Source organism: Saccopteryx leptura, chromosome 8, assembly GCF_036850995.1.
Source record: "Saccopteryx leptura isolate mSacLep1 chromosome 8, mSacLep1_pri_phased_curated, whole genome shotgun sequence".
Lineage (NCBI taxonomy): Eukaryota > Metazoa > Chordata > Mammalia > Chiroptera > Emballonuridae > Saccopteryx > Saccopteryx leptura.
The window spans coordinates 70736040-70755444 of record NC_089510.1 but is presented as its reverse complement, the minus strand read 5'-3'; the positions used below and the strand labels follow the sequence as shown (position 1 = coordinate 70755444).

At 40.2% G+C, this 19405-nt stretch overlaps 1 protein-coding gene across 1 annotated transcript in view; it reads right to left on the bottom strand.

The window, feature by feature from the left end:
- Window positions 1–1997: 1997 nt before the first annotated feature.
- The window catches only part of MCCC1 (methylcrotonyl-CoA carboxylase subunit 1), a 79977-nt gene continuing 62569 nt past the window's right edge, over window positions 1998–19405 (bottom strand). Inside the window, exons 13-19 of the mRNA XM_066347285.1 lie at window positions 18413–18629; window positions 16084–16170; window positions 11699–11748; window positions 6066–6203; window positions 4343–4450; window positions 3082–3153; window positions 1998–2349 (exon numbers count right to left, since the gene is read on the bottom strand). Coding sequence (XP_066203382.1) covers window positions 2221–2349; window positions 3082–3153; window positions 4343–4450; window positions 6066–6203; window positions 11699–11748; window positions 16084–16170; window positions 18413–18629 — 801 coding nt within the window. The 3' untranslated portion in view covers window positions 1998–2220. The remainder of the gene's footprint in view (window positions 2350–3081; window positions 3154–4342; window positions 4451–6065; window positions 6204–11698; window positions 11749–16083; window positions 16171–18412; window positions 18630–19405) is intronic.

The following is a 19405-nucleotide window of genomic DNA, read 5'->3' as shown; positions in this document are numbered from 1 at the left end:
ATTCTTCATAAAAGGTTTAGCCAAAGATCTTGCAGACCGCATCAAGCTTCTTAAAAAGTTTGAAAACATGGAACCCCAACCCTGAAATATTTCATTAATAGAGAAGCATTCATGATGTTTTATCTACTTATACACAAATTTATGATAAAATAAAGAGACAAACCAAGTAAACCACCCGGCACTTATTTCTGAAAAGAGTGACCCGGTCCAGGAAGAGCCTTGGCAGGGCCTTTAGGAGGTGTTCCAGAAGGCACTGCCATCATCGGAGGGGACAGCTCCTGAGTATTATTAGCCCGAAGACCTTCCAGTGGGACAAGATGTGGTCATGGAAGACAGTGCTATTGATGATCCTGACCCGGTGTAGGCCTAGGCTAATGTGTGTGTTTGTCTTAGTTTTGAACAAAAAACATTTACAGTACAAGTAAAAAAAATAATTTAAATAGAAAAAAATTATAGAATAAGACTATCAAGAAATATTTTTGTACAGATATATAATGTGCCTGTGTTTTAAACTATTACAAATTTTTTTTTAAATTATAGTTTATAAAGTAAAAATGTTTCAGTAAACTAAGGTTAATTTATTATTAAAGAAAATATAAAAAAAATTTAGTATATTTAGCATACAGTATTTGTGAAGTCCACAATAGTGCACAGTGACATCCTAGGCCTTCACGTTCTCTCACCACGCCCTCCCTCCTTCCCTCCCTCCCTCACCCAGAGCAGCTCCCAGGCCTGCGAGCTCCATTCACAGTCAGTGCCCTAGACAGGTGTATATTTTTTTAAATCTTTCAGATTTTAAAAGTCAGCCATGAAGTGAAAAATGAAGCCTATTTTTACTGTACCTTTCTATGTTTAGATATTATTAGATACACAAAAATTTACCACGGTGTTACAATTGCCTATAGTATTCAGTACAGTATCTATTAAGGGGTGTGAGACTGTATATAGCCGTGGGCTGGTAGCTAATTGGTTAGAACGCTCTCCTGATACATCAAGGTTGTGGGTTTGCTCCTGGTTAAGGCATGGACAAGAATCAAGGAACAGGCCCTGGCCAGTTGGCATGTGGAAGTCCTGGGTTCGATTCCCGGTCAGGGCACACAGGAGAAGTGACCATCTGCTTCTCCACTCTTCCCTTTCCACATCCATGACTTGAATGGTTCAAGCAATTTGTCCCTGAGAGCCAAGGATGGCTCCAGGGCCTCCACATCAGGTGCTGAAATAGCTTGGTTGCCAAGCAATGGAGCAGTGGCCCCAGATGGGCAGAGCATTGCCCGGTAGGGGGCTTGCTGGCTAGATCTTGGTTGGGGTGCATGCAGGAGTCTGTCTCTGCCTACCTGCCTCCCACCTCTCACTTAATTAAAACAAAAAAAAAAGGTTCTGACCTGTGGTGGCGCAGTGGATAAAGCGTCGACCTGGAAATGCTGAGGTTGCCTGTTCAAGACCCTGGGCTTGCCTGGTCAAGGCACATATGGGAGTTGATGCTTCCTGCTCCTCCCCTTCTTCTCTCTCTCTCTCTCTGTCTCTCTCTCTCTCTCTCTCTGTCTCTCCCTCTCCTCTCTAAAATGAATAAAAAAAAAAAAATAAAAAAAAAAAAAAGGAATCATGCATGGATAAGTGGAACAACAAATCGGTGTTTCTCTTTTTCTCTCTTAAACTCAATAGACTGTATATATATTTGTACAACCTTAAAAAGTGCAAGAAAGGCACAGGCAGTCTAGACAGAAACTTTTCAGCCACAAAGACAAGAAATAACACCCACGTCTATAAACTCCCTAATAAACTGGTGAGAACAAACCTCGGTTGAGTTTAGCTCTGTGTCATCTGTCTCTGAAATATGTTACTGTCATTTTTATCATGATTGTAGCTGGGAAATAATTCATTTAGTTAAATGACCTTTTCTCTTCCACTCATTCTCTTCGGCTAAAGTTACTGCCCAATTTCCGAAGATATCACATTGTATAAAATCTGAGGCAGAAACAAGCCATATTCACTTCCAATAAAAAGCATAATTCAATTTTATTAGTATGAAATATTTTAAGATAATTATTTGTGACCCACGGGCATGATAATCAAGTATGAAAGGGCTTTAACATAATCATACAATCATTTAGTAAAACTGCTGTTTATCAGACCCCAGGAAAAGCAGGAAGGCACTTCCTTTTTGGTACAGAGATCCTGTTTTTGAGAAACTGTTTAACTGGCCATTTTTTGGATGGGAGTTTATTCTGCCTCCCTTTTGTCAGATTCCTCTGACTCGAACTCGACTAAAGGAACGTGTCTGTTGGCCTGAGAACCTTCTTTGTAGAACACTCTCTTGATCGTGCCATCCTTTGGAGCCTTTATGGTGTGCTGCAGAGACACAAGACAAGACAAACGACGGCTGTAATACTGAGGAGCAAGCACAACCAAGTTAAGAAAGTCAGACACAAAGTGAAAAATGAAGCCTGCTGTTTTGATGTTTTGTCGTCGATCGGTGGTTCCCAACGTTTCACATATCACCGATCAGAGGAAATAACACTTTGTGGTGCGCTTGGGGCTGACACACCTGTAACCTATTCCAGGTCACTAACTGGGAAGCAGAATCTCTCCTGGAAAGCTTTGAAAAACAACTGCTCTTTGGGCCCCACTCTTGGAGATCCCAGTTCAACTGGTGTGGGGAAGTAGTTTTTAAAAACTCCCAGGTGACTGTAATATGTGGCCAAGTCTGAGAGCTACTGGCTTATAATTTCCAACCACCTGAAAACCTAAACAGCTAATTTAATAGGATTGAAGTTTTCACTTTGATACTGATAGTTGGCACCCTAGGCCTGGCCTTGGAGAATACCCATAGCTAATATTCAGTTGGGTTACTGCCTGAATCTATGCTATTGATACTTGCATTAATTTCAGAATCAAATGACAGATGTGATTTCACAAAATTAAAATGAGAAGAATGGTTTTGTTTTGTTTTCTGCAGTTAATGCTTTATCAATCCATGGCGCTTAGTATTTAAAGTAGCACAGACCTACTGAAAAAGGGAAACCACCACCAGGTCTGCTATCGGCCAGTCTGCCTGGCAGCTGAGCTCAGGATGGCACTCACCTCCATTTTCATGGCGATCATAACCATGAGAGTATCTCCAGCTTTTACTCTGTCTCCAGCTTTTACAAACACCTAGGGATGCAGAGCGACAGGTTAACACTTTGACGAGATCGGGCGCGTTCAGGGTGGTATGGCCGTAGACTTCTTTTTTTTTTAAAAGGTTTATTTTTTTTTAATTTTTTAAATTTTATTTTATTTATTCATTTTTAGAGAGGACAGAGAGAGAGAGAGACAGAGAGACAGAGAGGAGAGAGAGACAGAGAGAGAGAGAGAAGGGAGGAGGAGCTGGAAGCATCAACTCCCATATGTGCCTTGACCAGGCAAGCCCAGGGTTTTGAACCGGCAACCTCAGCATTTCCAGGTCGACGCTTTATCCACTGCGCCACCACAGGTCAGGCCACAGGTTAACACTTTGAAAACACAGAGGTCCTTCACGGTCCAGGAGCTGATGTATAAATGCATACAGCAGAGGTGTGTCTGTGGTTGCCTTGTCTGCCAAAGACAATGTGCAAATCGGAGGCCGGCGGGCCAGTCCCGCGTTGCTGGCTCTGCTGCCAGCGGGAGGCGCTACTCGGCTCCCCACCCCACCCCCAAGCCATCAAGTTTTCTTTGAATCAGAGTAATAAGTCTTGCATACCTTGAGACCCTTTTGTTTTTTCACGAATGTACAGATAAGACTTAAAAGCATTTGAAGGGATTCTACTGCTTATGGAATATGAAGTATATAAAAGGAGACTACTTTTATCTACTACCACTTCACTTGAAGGCATATCAGCATGGATCTCAACTCTGAACACACACACTGCACTCAACACCAAACCATGTTGCTCCTCACCAATACCAGCCTTTCAAATTTTAACACTGAAACCATTATGTGCATGAGAGGAAATATCATTATCTCATGATAAAGTATTTGCTGTTAAATTTAACATGAAAAAATAGCCCTTTTGGATAATGCTTGGTGAATATATACTATATTTTAGTCACAAAATGACAGTTTAAATTATTTGTACTTTTATGGAAATTCCCACTTCAAAATTTATGGTAACAGTGTTTACCATAAATTAGGTAAATGGGTATTTTCACTGAAGACTGTAATACAGAACTCAAATCTACTATAGAGTCTTTTCATTTCTGAATGAAAAAGCTTTCCAATGAATAAGCAAGATTTAGAGAAGAAAAAGAACATATACGGCAAAGTTCAACAAAGACATTTATTGGGCCTTATTGGACTTTACTCTACATATATTCACGTGAGTACCTTCTCAATTGTTCCAGCCATGGGAGCTATGGCACCTCCCTGAGTTTCTTCTGACCGCAGTGAAGACAAGTATTTGGGGACTGGAATGTCAAACTGAACAGTTCCTTCCTATAAATAAGAAGCAAACCAGAAACGAAGTCAAGATCTTATTCCTGTAATGTTACTAATATACTTGAGGTAATGACTATTTTCAAGCTATCTGTTAAATGTTAGTCATCTTTAATGCGAGGGTTCTAATCTAGCTTTGTGACCTTGAGCAAATGACTAAACTCCTCTCAGTTTTGGTTTCCCATTACATAGGAGCAACGATAGACATGCCTCCAGGGGATTAAAGGAATGAACATATGTAACTGTTGGTAAAAGCCACCACCTTGAAGCCATTTTTAGTAGCATCCCCACTATCAAGTGTTTAGTCTAAGTTAAGAACTGTACTTAACAATTTTATATATATTTTATATAGTCATTAATCATCACAATAACCTTATGAGGTAGGTATTATTATTGTTCCTATTCATAGATGGGGGAACTGAAGCCCAGAGAATTAACTTGCTCAAGGTCACATTGCTGCTCACTAGTAAGACCAGAGTTTGAATCAAAGCAAGGTCATATTCCACAACTTGGGCTCTTTGCCACTCACCATATTGCCTCTGCCATCATATTGTTATAGCATATTGACTATGGAAAGGAATGCCTGGTAAAGTGAGATCATCCTTGACTCGATATACAGTAGTATAATTACTTGAATAACAAAGACATTTCATCACTAAGGACTGTGATCTATAAGATGGTTGGTTCCCAAATGTGAAAAGACTCTGAAGAGACCATAGTACAGGGGTAGTCAACTTTTTTATACCTACCGCCCACTTCTGTATCTCTGTTAGTAGTAAAATTTTCTAACTGCCACCGGTTCCACAGTAATGGTGATTTATAAAGTAGGGAAGTAACTTTACTTTATAAAATTTATAAAGCAGAGTTATAGCAAGTTAAAGCATATAATAATAATTACTTACCAAGTACTTTATGTTGGATTTTCACTGTTTGGCAGAATAAATCTTTATAAAGCAACTTACTATAGTTAAATCTATCTTTTTATTTATACTTTGGTTGTTCCGCTACTGCCCACCATGAAAGCTGGAATGCCCACTAGTGGGCAGCAGGGACCAGGTTGACTATCACTGCCATAGTATATGTGAAAATCCATTCTCTTTCTTCTGCCCAGGAAGAACACTAAAGTCTCTTAATAAACTCTTAACCAAATCCATTCAAAGCCTGCCTTTACCATCAGCCAGGAGAACACCCCTAACCCTACCTTCCTATGGGACACCTTGCCCACAGGAACATCTGGTCCAGCCTCCTTTCCCAGCCATCATCTCCCAAATCTCCAGGATGCTCAGTATCAGGGGGATGGTGGTTGGGGCAAGTATGAATACATCAGCTCCTGAGAGAACAGTCCCACTGCGCAGGGAGATGCCCTCTGACAAGAAGGGTATAAGGACATGTTTCAGAGTGAAAGGAAGACAATGCATATGTGTCTTTCAGTGAAAATCTGTGTGAACAACAGAATAAGAGGAGGCAGGAATGTGGCAAAGAAAGAGTGGAGGGGGAACACAGAGAAAAGGTCATGGCAGTGACCGAAGGAGGCAGATCTCTCTCATCTCTTTGCCTCTGGTCAAGCAGTGTTCTCCCAAACCCCAGCAGTGTTACTACAAAGAAGAGACCTTACCACAGAAAATAGGTAAATTGTGTTTTCTAGAATGATTAGCTTAGTTTTACTAGAAATTCCATTAATAGAACATTTCAGGTAAGTGCAATCTCCCTCACTAAGAAGATCACCAAGGACTTGGAAAGTTTTATCTTCAATCTGAAAAAAAGAAAAAAGAAGAAAAGTAAGATCCTTAAAATAAACAAACAACCCTAGCCCTGGCTGGGTAGCTCAGTTGGTTAGAATGTTGTCATGCTACATCAAGGTTGTGGGTTCAATTCCCAGTCAGGGCATATACAGGAATCAACCAATGAATGCTTGAATAAGTAGAACACAGATCTGTGTTTCTCTTTCTCACCCTTCCTCTCTCTCTAAAATCAATAAATAAAAATTAAAGAAAAATAAGTGAACAACCCTACATAATAAAATCAGAATTAATTATCTATTAATAGTTTCAAAAGTTAGCAAGTAAAACATATTTTAAAAAATGATTTTATTTATTCATTTTTAGAAATGGTAGAGATAGAGAGAGACAGAGAGAGAGAAGGGAGGAGGGGCAAGCATCAACTCCCATATGTGCCTTGACTAGGCAAGCCCAGGGTTTTAAACTGGTGACCTCAGAGTTCCAGGTTGACACTTTACCCACTGTGCCACCACAGGTCAAGCCAGTAAAACATTTTTAAAAGAGTCATTTGGAAAATTTCCCCCTAAGATTCATAAAAAAATACTCTAAATAGAAACAGTAGTGGCATAATTAAAAGAAAAAAAAAACATGGTTACATAACATATTCATAGCACTCATAATGTTACAGAAAAATTCATGCTAAGAACAGCAATAAATGTAAAACAGAAATACAAATTAAATTAAGCAAAATTATTAAAATTTGGTTGAGTATATATAGCACATGCTTGTATTCGTTTCTGAGTACCCAAAGTCAAGTTTAGCTACTATGCCAAAGTCAATAATGAAAAAAGCCAGAACCACATAATTAGATAGTATTTCTTTTATCTCAGCAGCATGTAGAACCAATTTATGGATTTCAGTTATGATTTAAGAAGATAAATTAGCTGGAGATTGAGCACAATTTTCTAACTCTAAGAGAGAGAGTGCCAAAGAGCAGACTTCACACTTAATCTCTCAAGGCATCTGGCAAAAGGACATGAAACCTTCCTGTTTTAAAGACTGTTTTCTCATGTACATACTCAGACAAAACTTCCCTCACACACAGAAAATCCATTTAACTCTTCTCTCTATATTTTTATCTCAATTCCCAGAATGTTGGTGTCAAATCTTGTGGCTATTCTTTTCAAATATATTAGGTAGACTAAGGTAAAACAGGTCATACTGCAGTATTTATACATTGGTTCATCTATCTTAAATTAAATAAGGCATTTTACTGTGCTTTGTAGCTCATTCAAACAGCCATTTGAAAGTCTGTAAAATTCTCAGGACATTAAGGTTAGACTGAGAACAGTTTTGTTTAAAGCTTTACAATAGCACATTTTAAATTTGTGAATGTAGTCCCATGAGCAGATTAGAATAAGTCTGTCAATTTACCATTTCTCAAGGGACAAAAAAGGGTCCCCAAATCAATATTATATAAAATTTATTATATAATATTTAAAATACTTATAAAATTCTCAATTTTGGTATATTGAATGACACAAGAGCTCCCCAGATAGCTTTAGGGACCTGAAGTTCTTTCTAAAAGGGAATGAAGAGTCACAGGAATATACAGCACAGCACAGGGAGTATAGTAAGTAACACTGTAATAAGTATATGATGTCAGGTGGGTGCTCGAATTATCGGCTGGGTGGTCACATTACAGGTTATATAAAAGTCTAATCACTATGTTGTATATCTAAAACTCATTTAATAGTGTATGTCATATACTATTGTGTGTAATTGAAAAAGTAAATAAAGAAAAAAGAAAAAACAAACAAACCAGAGGTACCAATATAAATTACAAATCTTATACATTAAAGGAAGTAGACTTTCCATAATTTTTCTGAATCTCAGAGAAAGAAACCAATGTGTCTCAAAGTGCTGGATGATCTAGCCAGACCAGGCTGTGGGGCAGTGGATAAAGCATCGGCCTGGGATGCCGAGGACTCAGGTTTAAAACCCCAAGGTCACCAGCTTGAGCGCGGGCTCACCAGCTTGAGCGTGGGCTCACCAGCTTGAGTGCGGGGTCACTGGTTTGAGCATGGGATCAGAGACATGACCCCATGGTTGCTGGCTTGAACAAGGGGTCACTGGCTCAGCTGGAGCACACCGGTCAAGGCACGTATGAGAAGCAATCAATGAACAACTAAAGTGACATAACTACAAGTTGATGCTTCTCATCTCTCTCACTTGCCATCTGTCTATCCTTGTCTGGACACCCTAACCCTTTCTCTCTCTTAAGAAAAAAAGTGTTGAATGATCTAGCATATCACTGCTAAATCCATTTTGCAGGATTTGAAATATTCTATCTCCTGTTACAAATGATTTATTCTGTTCTGTGAATTTGCACCTTGCTATAGGAATTTGTTTGAGTTCTCATGTTGTTTTATGACCCTTTCAGCATTTCATTTTGTCAGTGTAATGGAGGGCTAGCATACAAATTTTGACTAAAGATTCTCAAAGTATGACCTATGGATCCCTTGAGGTTCTTTCAAGAGGTCCACAAAATCAAATTATTTCATAATAATACTAATAGTATTTGCCCTTTTCAACCCTTTCTCTCACCAGTACACAGTAGAATGTTCTGGAGACAGCAGATATGGTATGTTATCACTCTGGTAGCAACAGAATGTGCGCTTGGGTAATCTTAGGTTTTAAACTTGTCTCAATGTATCCTAAACTCAACAACAACAAAAAACAATCTTATTTTTTTTTAAATGGGCAAAGGACTTGAATAGACATTTCTCCAGAGAAGATATACAAGTTGCCAAGTAGTATATGAAAAGATGCTCAGCATTGTAAGTCATCAGGGAACTGCAAATCAAAACCATAATAAGCCTGACCAGGCGGTGGCACAGTAGATAGAGCGTCGGACTGGGATGCGGAGGACCCAGGTTCGAGACCCAGAGGTTGCCAGCTTGAGTGCAGGCTCATCTGGTTTGAGCAAAGCTCACCAGCTTGGACCCAAGGTCACTGGCTTGAGCAAGGGGTTATTCAGTCTGCTGTAGCCCCACGGTCAAGGCACATATGAAATACCAAAGTGCCACAACAAAAAATTGATGCTTTTCATCTCTCTCCATTTCTGTCTGTCCCTCTCTATCCCTCTCTCTGACTCTCTCTGTCTCTGTAAAAAAAACAAAACAAAAAAACAAAAAACCATAATGAGAGGCCCTGGCCAGTTGGCTCAGAGGTAGAGCATTGGCCTGGTGTATGGAAGTCCCGAGTTCAATTCCCGGCCAAGGCACACAAAAGAAGCACCATCTGCTTCTCCATCCTTCCCCCTCTCCTTTCTCTCTATCTTTCTCTTCCCCTCCTGTGGCCAAGGCTCCATTGGAGCAAAGTTAGCCCGGGTGCTGGGGATGGCTCCATGGCCTCCACCTCAGGCACTAAAATGGCTCCAGTTGCAACAGAGCAATGCTCCAGATGGGCAGAGCATCGCCCCCTGGTGGACATGCTGGGTGGATCCCAGGCACATGCGGAGTCTGTCTGACTGCCTCCCCACCTCTAACTTCGGAAAAATACACACACAAAAAAAATACCCATAATGAAACACTACTCCCATTAGGAGGCTTTAAAAAAAGGAAAGAAAAAACTAAATGTTGGCAAGGATGCGGATAAATTGGAACCCCTGTGCTCTGTTGGTGGGAATGTTAAATTGTGCAGCCGCTATGGAAAACAGTATGTTACTTCCTCAAAAAGCTAAAAATAGAACTACCAGATTTATGACCAGCAATTCTATTGTGGGTATATGCCTGAAAGAATTGTAAATAGAGTCTCGAAGAGATATTTGTATACTTATGTTCATAGTAGCATTATTCACAATAGCTAAAAGGTGGAAGCAATCTAAGTATCCACCAATAGACGAATGAATAAACAAAGTGTGGTATATACATTCAATAAAATGTTAGTCAGCCTTAAAAAGGAAGGAAAGTTGGACACATGATATAACATGTGAGGGCGCTATGCTAAGGGAAATAAGCTGGTCATAAAAGGCCAACTGCTGAAAGATTTCACTTATATAAGGCAGCCAGCCATCAAACTCATAGAGGCACGAAGTGGAATGGTGGCTGCCAGCAGCCAGGGCAGGGAGCAGTGTGTGCTGCTGTTTAATGGGCACCGCATTTCAGTTTGCAAGAGGAAAACAGTTCTGCCGACAGATGCTGGTGATGGCTGCACAACAATGTGAATGTAATGCCACTGAACTGTACACTTAAAAATGGTTAAAATGGCCTGAGCTGTGGTGGCGCAGTGGATCAAGCGTCAACCTGAAACGCTGAGGTTGTCAGTTCAAAACCCTCGGCTTGCTCAGTCAAGGCACATATGGGAGTTGATGCTTCCTGCTCCTCCCCCCTCCTCTCTCTCTCTCTCTCTTTCTCTCTCTCTCTCTCTCTCTCTATATATATATATATCTTCTCTAAAATGAATAAATAAAAATAATTTAAAAAATGGTTAAAATGGTAAATTTTATGTTACTTATATTTAAAAATATAATTATAAAAAAATAAAAATGTTTGCAGTTTAATTATCTGAACAGTAAACATGAACGAATGTAACTAACAAATAAAAGCTCTTCAAGGAGTCCCAATAATTTGTAAGAACGTACAGGGAACCAGAGACCAAAAAGTTTGAGAACTGCTCCTTTAGATACAAATACATCCACATGGCCTGACCTGTGGTGACGCAGTGGATAAAGCGTCAACCTGGAACGCTGAGGTTGCCAGTTAGAAACCCTGGGCTTGCCTGGTCAAGGCAGATACAGGAAGCAACTACTGTGAGTTGATGCTTCCTGCTTTTCCTCTCTTTCTCTCTCCTCTCTATAAAAATCAATAAATAAAAACAAAAACAAATACATCCACACACTTTTGGGACTTGATAGGGATCTGATTCAAGGCTATTATTTTTTGCCACGTTGTGAATCACAGCCAAACTGAATAAACAATTAAACTAAATAGGGGAGTAATTTCCTCAAATTGGTCTGAAATAAAAGCACATGACAGCCTGACCAGGCGGTGGCGCAGTGGATAGAGCGTCGGACTGGGATGCAGAGGACCCAGGTTCGAGACCCCGAGGTCGCCAGCTTGAGCGCGGGCTCATCTGGTTTGAGCAAAAGCCTACCAGCTTGAACCCAAAGTCGCTGGGTCCAGCAAGGGGTTACTCGGTCTGCTGAAGGCCTGCGGTCAAGGCACATATGAGAAAGCAATCAATGAACAACTAAGTTGTTGCAATGCGCAACGAAAAACTAATGATTGATGCTTCTCATTTCTCTCTGTCCCTGTCTATCCCTATCCCTCTTTCTGACTCACTCTCTGTCTCTATAATAAATAAATAAATAAATAAAATTAAAAAAAAAAAAGCACATGACATTATCCTGACTATAGATGTAACCAGCAATGGCGTAAGGGAAACAGGAGAGTGTAAAAAGACCATACTCCGTATGAGAGAGATCCAATTTAGCAGTGAACTGTAGAACAGAAGCAGGAAGGCTTACCTGCAGGCTGTAGGACCCGTCATGGTTATATGTTACAGCTATGGCTACATCTTCAGGGAAGAAAGTAAACACAATTAAAAGACCATTTATCCGGAACGGAGTTTCCAAAAATCTGACTTTCAACGTAAAGATAACTAGCTGTTAGGGATATCAACATCTATTAACTCCCTAGCAATATATATATTTTTTAAAAAAAAAGAAGAAGAAGAAGAAGTAAGAAGAACTTATCAGGCAGGTTTCGATAAAGGTGAATTTCAAGCTTTTCTTTTTTAGAAGTGGAGTTTTAGCTTTTTAAGGTTATAGGCTATTTTAGATATTTTTTTCTCTATAAGAAAGGTTACAGGGTTGTAGTAGAAATGTAATTAATTGGGAAAAAGAATTTCTAGTTTAAGACCCAAATCTGCTATCTGTGGCATGATCACCTTTGTGATATTGACAAAGTCATTTAAAAATCTGAGTCTTAATTTTCTGATCCATTTGATCTATTAAGTGGATATGAGATACCTGTATAACAATGACTACATCAGTGTGAAAGTACTTTATAAACTGTAACAGATTATATATATAATATACAATATGTTCTTATTATTATGTTACTATACAGTTGGTTAAGAGTATCCTGGGAGATGGAAATCAAAATTTTGTGGGGTACAGATCAGTCTTTTCATCTGGTTCTGACACTTCAACCATCATTTTGATGTTTCCACCTCAAATCTGTTTCCAGCCCAGACCTTCCTTCTCCAAAACTCAAATTAGTTATTCCTGGCTAGATGCTCCATCGGCACTTTAAAATGAACACAGTGGGTCCAACACATCACCTGCTACCTCCAGCTGCTTTCCCTCCTGCCCTGTGAGCTCCCTGACTGGCAATGTTGTTCTCCTTCTCATCCAGGATTAACGCCTGTTGTTCTGCCTTTTCCTCTTCTTTGCTTTCTACCTCCAGTACACACCACAAAGCTGCCAAATTCTTCCCTTTGAATACCTGTCCTACCCACTTCTTCATTTCCATTTCTCTCACCCTGTCCTGATTCGGACAGATGGCCTCCCAACACTTTCTGCTTCCCATCTCAACCATTCCAGATGCTTCCTAGCCTGTCTCTGCCATTCAAAATGCTTTGCTCTGTACTGAGAGCACCAAGCTGTCTTATTTCCCACTATTCTTCCACGTAGCCCTATGTCAAACCAAAGGGGAAACGGGCCATTGAAATTCTCCAGATGCGTCTCTGTCCTCACTGTGCCTGCCTCTTCGCTCCTGCCCCTCCTGAAAACCACCCCTCGTGCATATGGTGCCCTCCCTGCTCTGCAGATAGACTTCTGCACAGAATCACCATTATAACTCTCCCCTCACCCATGTTATGATAGTGATTTTTTTATCAGTTGTTTTAAAAATTTGCAAAAATAAAAATGTTCACAAGGCTTGAAAATCCTCTCTATTACCCAGTTGTAAGTACTATTAAACACTTGAATATGTGAATCCTTGAAAATCTTTCAAAATACACATTCAAGTTTATATTTTTCTTTTATAAAAATAGGACATCATTACACATACTGCTCTGCAACCAACTTTGAGTTTAATATGTGACATGCATCTCTACTTTGTTTTTTCTATAGTAGCAAGGGGATAGTTCAATAATGATGATGATTATGATGATGGCAGCTAATATTTGTTGACTGCTTGCTTTATGTCGTACAATGAGCTAAGTGCCTTACATGTATCATTTCATTTAATATCTACAACAACACAAGGAAGTAATTACCACAACTACCTCATGTACAGCTGAAGACACTTGACGCTTACATAAGGTACATGAGTGCCCAAAAGTCACAGACAACAAGGGAGCCAGAATTCAAACCCATGCTGTCTAGCTCCAGGGACTGCACTATGAACCAGTACGCCACCATCTTCCCAACACACACATTTCTCTTTTGCCAAGTGGTAAGTTCCACATCTTTTTTCTCCATATTGTTCAGAATATCTACTTTTTTCAAAAACATTGTACTGAATGTATGAATGAATGGAACTTCTCCACTCTGTATCCTGTCAATATTTTTAGCCCCTTTTAAAAGAAAATGCATCCAATTACCCCAAATCAGTTTTCTTTCCATTTATAAAACATGAAAAGTATTTAAATGACATGAATGCCAATAGAACCATAGTAAAGACATCCCCAGAAAAAGTCTAAATTCTTTTATATATTATAGTGTAACTCAGTTCGTTCCCCCTCCCCTCGCTCTCTCTTGACCCCCACAGAAAGATCTTATCTATCCTCCTATATACTATTTAAGAACGTATGAAAATTTGGCATGATGCAATAGTAGGTAAGCACATGTACCCTGAAGTGTGGGTTCAAACTCTACCAATTACTTTTGGTGTGATTTTAAGGAAATTATAATTCTCTTTAAACCTTGTATAAAAGTTTTATAAGTTAATTTTATAAAGTTGACACTAATAATAACACCGATTTCATCACCCTGTTCTGAAAATACAAAAGAAATAATTCATGGAAAGCACTTAACAGTGTCAAACAATAAATCTTAGCTATTATTATTAATATTGTTATTATTATTACTCAGGGCAGGGTAGGATTCTGTGAAACATGGCCACTAGTAGCAAAGTGAGAATATCTTTCAAGCCTGGATTATTTAATATACTTGGCCATTCTCACTGAGATCACTAAATTAGTTCTACATTAGATTCAGAAATTCTTCTGGGCCCTCAGACGTTTTGTTTAGTGTCCTCTCTCATTCAACCATAGTAACTGCTGATTAGCATAACAATTCTGAAAGCTGTTACATTCAGACCTGGATTACTATTGAAAAATACCGCTGAAAGGAAGTGGTGAACAGCAATTATGTTTGCTTTTCAATTATATATTTATTTTTTTAATTAAAAAAAAAATCCAAGAAATACAATGTAATTCAAAACACTGCTCAGTGCCAAAGTGAACATCATGCCAAATAACACAGTTGGCTCATCTGAATTATAATCGCACGTGTGATTTTTCTTTTCATTTAGATGGAAGAGGCCACTAAATTATATTGCTGCTGATACTAATATTCAGTATTTTCAGCCTATACATTTTAGAGGTTGTTGTTTTTGTTTGCTTTTTTGTTTTAAGGATGAAATGAATAAATATGCCAGCATAAAATGGAGAGCTTAACCATTTGCAGAATGCTACTCTACACGGGATGCCTGCAAACTTTCTTTCCAAGTACTCCATGCACTTAACGGGGATGACGATCTAGGCTCAGGCTGTAAACGTATCTGAAAAGCTATAACCGAATCAACTTGTGTGAACAAAGAATCTGTTAAGAAGTGAGTGGGTGTCTACACAGATTCGAGGTAAAGGGGAGGGTGTGTGATGAGCTGGCAGGAAGGCTGTTCTACCTGACAGGCACGTTTTTATAGTGGAGCTGTCACAGCTCAGTGACAACTCGCCCTCTGCGTTACCTGGCCCTCTGAGCTCTGACTGTCCCGCTCTGGTTTCCCATGCAAACTGTACCACAGTAGAAAGGATACAACGACCAGCTCTCATATAATTCTGGTCCCTCAGGTACACTGTTCCAGCCAAAAATTTATAAACTCCTCTGGCTTAGGTGTCAGCCTCTCCTAACCTTAGTATAAGTCACCTCCCCCCTGAGCCTACTAAGATTAGTTTGCGATCAATTTGCCATGGGAAAGTGGTAGAAATAGTACAGGAATCAGGGTCAGAAAGACTAGGTGTCAATCATGGCTCTGCCACTTACTAGTCTTGAGTGAATTATCGCAAATTCTGTGCCTCTGTTTCATCACCCACACGTGGGAACAACAGTGACTCCCCCTTCTTAATTGTAAAGATAAAATTTATATGTGATGAGGCACCTAATAAATTACAGCTCCTTGGTAACCCATTTCCACCTGACACACTGCCTGAGCACTGGGCAGTCTTCCCTCCCTGGAGTAGTTTGGATATTGTTTTTCTGATTTAGAAGGAATACATTCTCGGGACGGGAATAAGGGTAAAATAAATAAATAAATAAATAAATAAAAGTAATATATTACCACTGAAGAAAAATTACAAAGCAAAGAAAGTACAAAGAAAGATGGAGAAAAATCGCCTCACATCCCATCACCCAGTGGTTACTTCACTATATTCTGGCAAATTTCATTTCAGTCATTCTGCTATGACATGTTTTAAGACTATTTACAAAATACAGAAAAAGTGTAATAAAAATAAATAAAAATCATTAACTCCACCAGCCAGAGCCACACCTCCTTCCAATGTTTAGTCCAGAGGTCTTTTAAAAATGTAACAGACTGACTGGGCCAGGCTGAATTCATTTTTTCAGGTAAAAGTAACATATTTCTATAAAGCGTATTTCTCTTCTAATAAAACATTACTTACTGTTTTCACCATCCTTGAGAGTCATGTTTCTGGTGTAAGAGATATTCAGTCTTCTTCCATTGCTGAATGCAAAAGGAGAATATTGATCTGGAAAGAAATTCAACAAGTTTATGAACATTAAGTCTAATAAATTTATACCTTACAAAAGAAAACAGAAAACATAGCTCCTACACTGGCAGCCCAAAGATGTTTTCTTTGTTCTTCTCATTGCTTTAGATTTAAATTAGATATTTTGATTTATATCTCAGAAATTTCATATGAAAAATTATAGCTTCTTTTAAAAAATGAGAATATTTGTAGCCTAAACTCTCATCCTCTGGTGATATAGGCTGCACAATGGTCATCTCCTCCTTTATTTTTTGAGAGAGAGAGACAGAGAGAGAGGTGGGGAGGAGAGAGATGTAAAGCATCAACTTGCAGTTGCAACTCCTCAGTTGTTTATTGATTGTTTTCTCATATGTGCCTTTGACCGAGGGGCTGCAGCTGAGCCAGTGACCCCTTGCTCAAGTCAGTGACGTTGGTCTTCAAGCTAGCAACATTGGGCTTCAAGTCAGTGACCTTTGGGCTTAAGCCAGAGACCATGGGGTCATGTCTATCATCCCACACTGAAGCTGGTGACCTCACGCTCAAGCCCATGAATCCGCGCCTAAGCTGGTGACCTTGGGGTTTCCAACCAGGTACTTCAGTATTCTGGGTCGATGCTCTATCTACTCTGCTACCACTGGTCAGGCATGGTCATCCCTTGTGATGGGGCTAATCCATTCCAGATTACCAAAATCTCTACCACTCACTATTTTTTTTTTTTTGTATTTTTCCAAAGTAAGAAGTGGGGGGGGGAGGCAGACAGACTCCCGCATGCACCCGTCCAGGATCCACCTGGCATGCCCACCAGGGGGCGATGCTCTGCCCATCTGGGGCATTGCTCCACTGCAATCGCAGCCATTCTAGTGCCTGAGGCAGAGGCCATGGAGCCATCCTCAGTGCCTGGGCCAACTTTGCTCCAATGGAGCCTTGGCTGTGAGAGGGGAAGAGAGAGAGAAAGGAAAGGAGGAAGGGTGCAGAAGCAGGTGGGTGCCTCTCCTGTGTGCCCTGGCCAGGAAGTGAACCCGGGACTTCCAAACGCCAGGCCCAACACTCCACCGCTGAGCCAACAGGCCAGGGCCCCACTCACTATTTTTATTTCATTTGTCTTACCGGTCCAGCCTAGAAGTTTTTGAGTGTACATCCTCTGCTGGACAATATCCAGAAGCTATGGCATAGCTAAACTGAAGCAATTTATTTTGAAGTTCATATCTGTGCTGGCTATAAATTTTTTAAAAAAGGAAGATAAGAGGACTTTATTCTAAAAACACTAAATCCAAGCTTAGGAATACCATATGGGGCACATTTAGATGCATTTCATTTAATGGAACGGCACAAAATGAGGATAGAGCACAAGTCTCCTACAGATGTAATTTTAAGCTTTCAATATAAATTTCTTGAATGAATCTAGAAATTAATGATTCTAATAACAAGATCCTATAATAGTGTAATAATCCTAACAGCAATGAAGAAATAAATGGATTCAACTTTTTCCCCTTATTTTCTCCAAAGGTCAGAGAGTTAGCTTAAGTAAACATTATGGAGTAAGTTTGGGAAAGCTCAAATTTTGCTCAATTTATGGGGGAAAACTTTTTAAAGGAGAACTGACTGAACTGTACTGGGTGAATGAACTTTCATCATGAATTCTGCTTCCGGAGGTGTTGGAAGGTGGGGCAACAACTTAAGGAGGACGACCCAGGATGGCGGTCAGGGCGACTCTGCCCAGGGTGCCCCAGGCTCAGAGTCTATGACACGGCAAGGACCTAGGTCTCCAGTTAGTCAGAAATCTGATCACAGAATGAAGAGAGAGTAGGAAACAACCCAACAGGAAATCATAGGTCACCCAGGGAAATCTGAGAGGCTCCAGTGCCCTGCCTTCAGTCTCCAGGACCCGGAACTTGCTGCAAGTACAGACTCTACAACAAAGTAGGCCACAGGAGTGGGGAATACAAGAAGTCGGAAGGGATCGGCACGGGCTGCAGCAAGGCCTGGTGTGCTGGTTGAAAAGAGATCCATCTCTACATTGCTAGGTAACTACATTATAGAAAAAGGGTTAAAAAGTGTTTATGGGGTGTATCTCAAATATGTAAAGAGCTCTACTTCATCCTAAAAACTATGTTAGCAGAGGATGGCATCAAACACTAACAGAAAAAAAAGGGAGGCAAGAGTGGCCTAAAGAAAGAAAAGCATGTTCAATACTTATTCAGAATATCCTGACAAGCACAGGAAACAGAAATGCATTCCGTACCTTGTGTTTGAATTTTGAAAACATCAGACATAGCTTTCTCCTTGAGGATGAGACCCAGAGCTGCCTGGCATAGAAACTCTTTGGCGGCAGCCTTCCGTCTGGGTAATAGTTCTTCACGGTGCTGAGGGATGAAATCAGTGTGCACGTGGCCAGCTTCAAACTCTGGGTGGCCAGACAGGCTGAGGAGGAAGTCAATGTTGGTGTGCAATCCAACAATCTAGAAAGAAAGAGAATAAAGCCGACATCCTCAGTGAGTGAGGCAAACAACATATTCAGAAAAACACTTGTATGGCTTCTGCTCCTTTTGCTAAGTATTTTAGACTATGGACCACTCTCAGGAAAACAAAACAAACAAAAAAACTACACTTCGGCCCTGGCCAGTTGGCTCAGTGGTCAAGTGTCAGCTGGGCATGTGGATGTCCAGAGTTCAAGGCCCAGTCAGGGCACATAGGAGAAGCGACTATCTGCTTCTCCACCCCTCCTCTTCCTCCTTCTCTCTCATTCTGTTCCCCTCCTGCAGCCATGGCTCGACTGGTTTGAGCGCATTGGCCCTGGGTGCTGAGGATGGCTCTGTGCAGCCTCTACCTCAGGTGCTAAAAATAGCTCAGTTGAGAGCATGGTCCCAGAAAGGGGCTGTCAGGTGGATCCTAGCAGGGGTGCATGTCTCTCTACCTCTTCTCCTCTCAAACAAAACAAACAAAAACACCCCAGTTCACCATCACTATAGATCTGGACTTAACACTTAAAACTACATTTTACTATGATAAAGTGGCCACAGGAAATGGTGTTTTGTGAAGAATACATTTAATGGAATCAGGTGAGGAAAGTGATAAGTGTTAAGAAACTTAAATGACATTTATTTGCAAGATATTGAAGACATGCCACTCAGAACACTCACACACAGAGGACAGGATTATTATACTTGGGAGGGGATGGGATTATATGACCTTCAAAAGAGTTTCCTTCCAACAGTAAAGCCAAATTTCACACAAC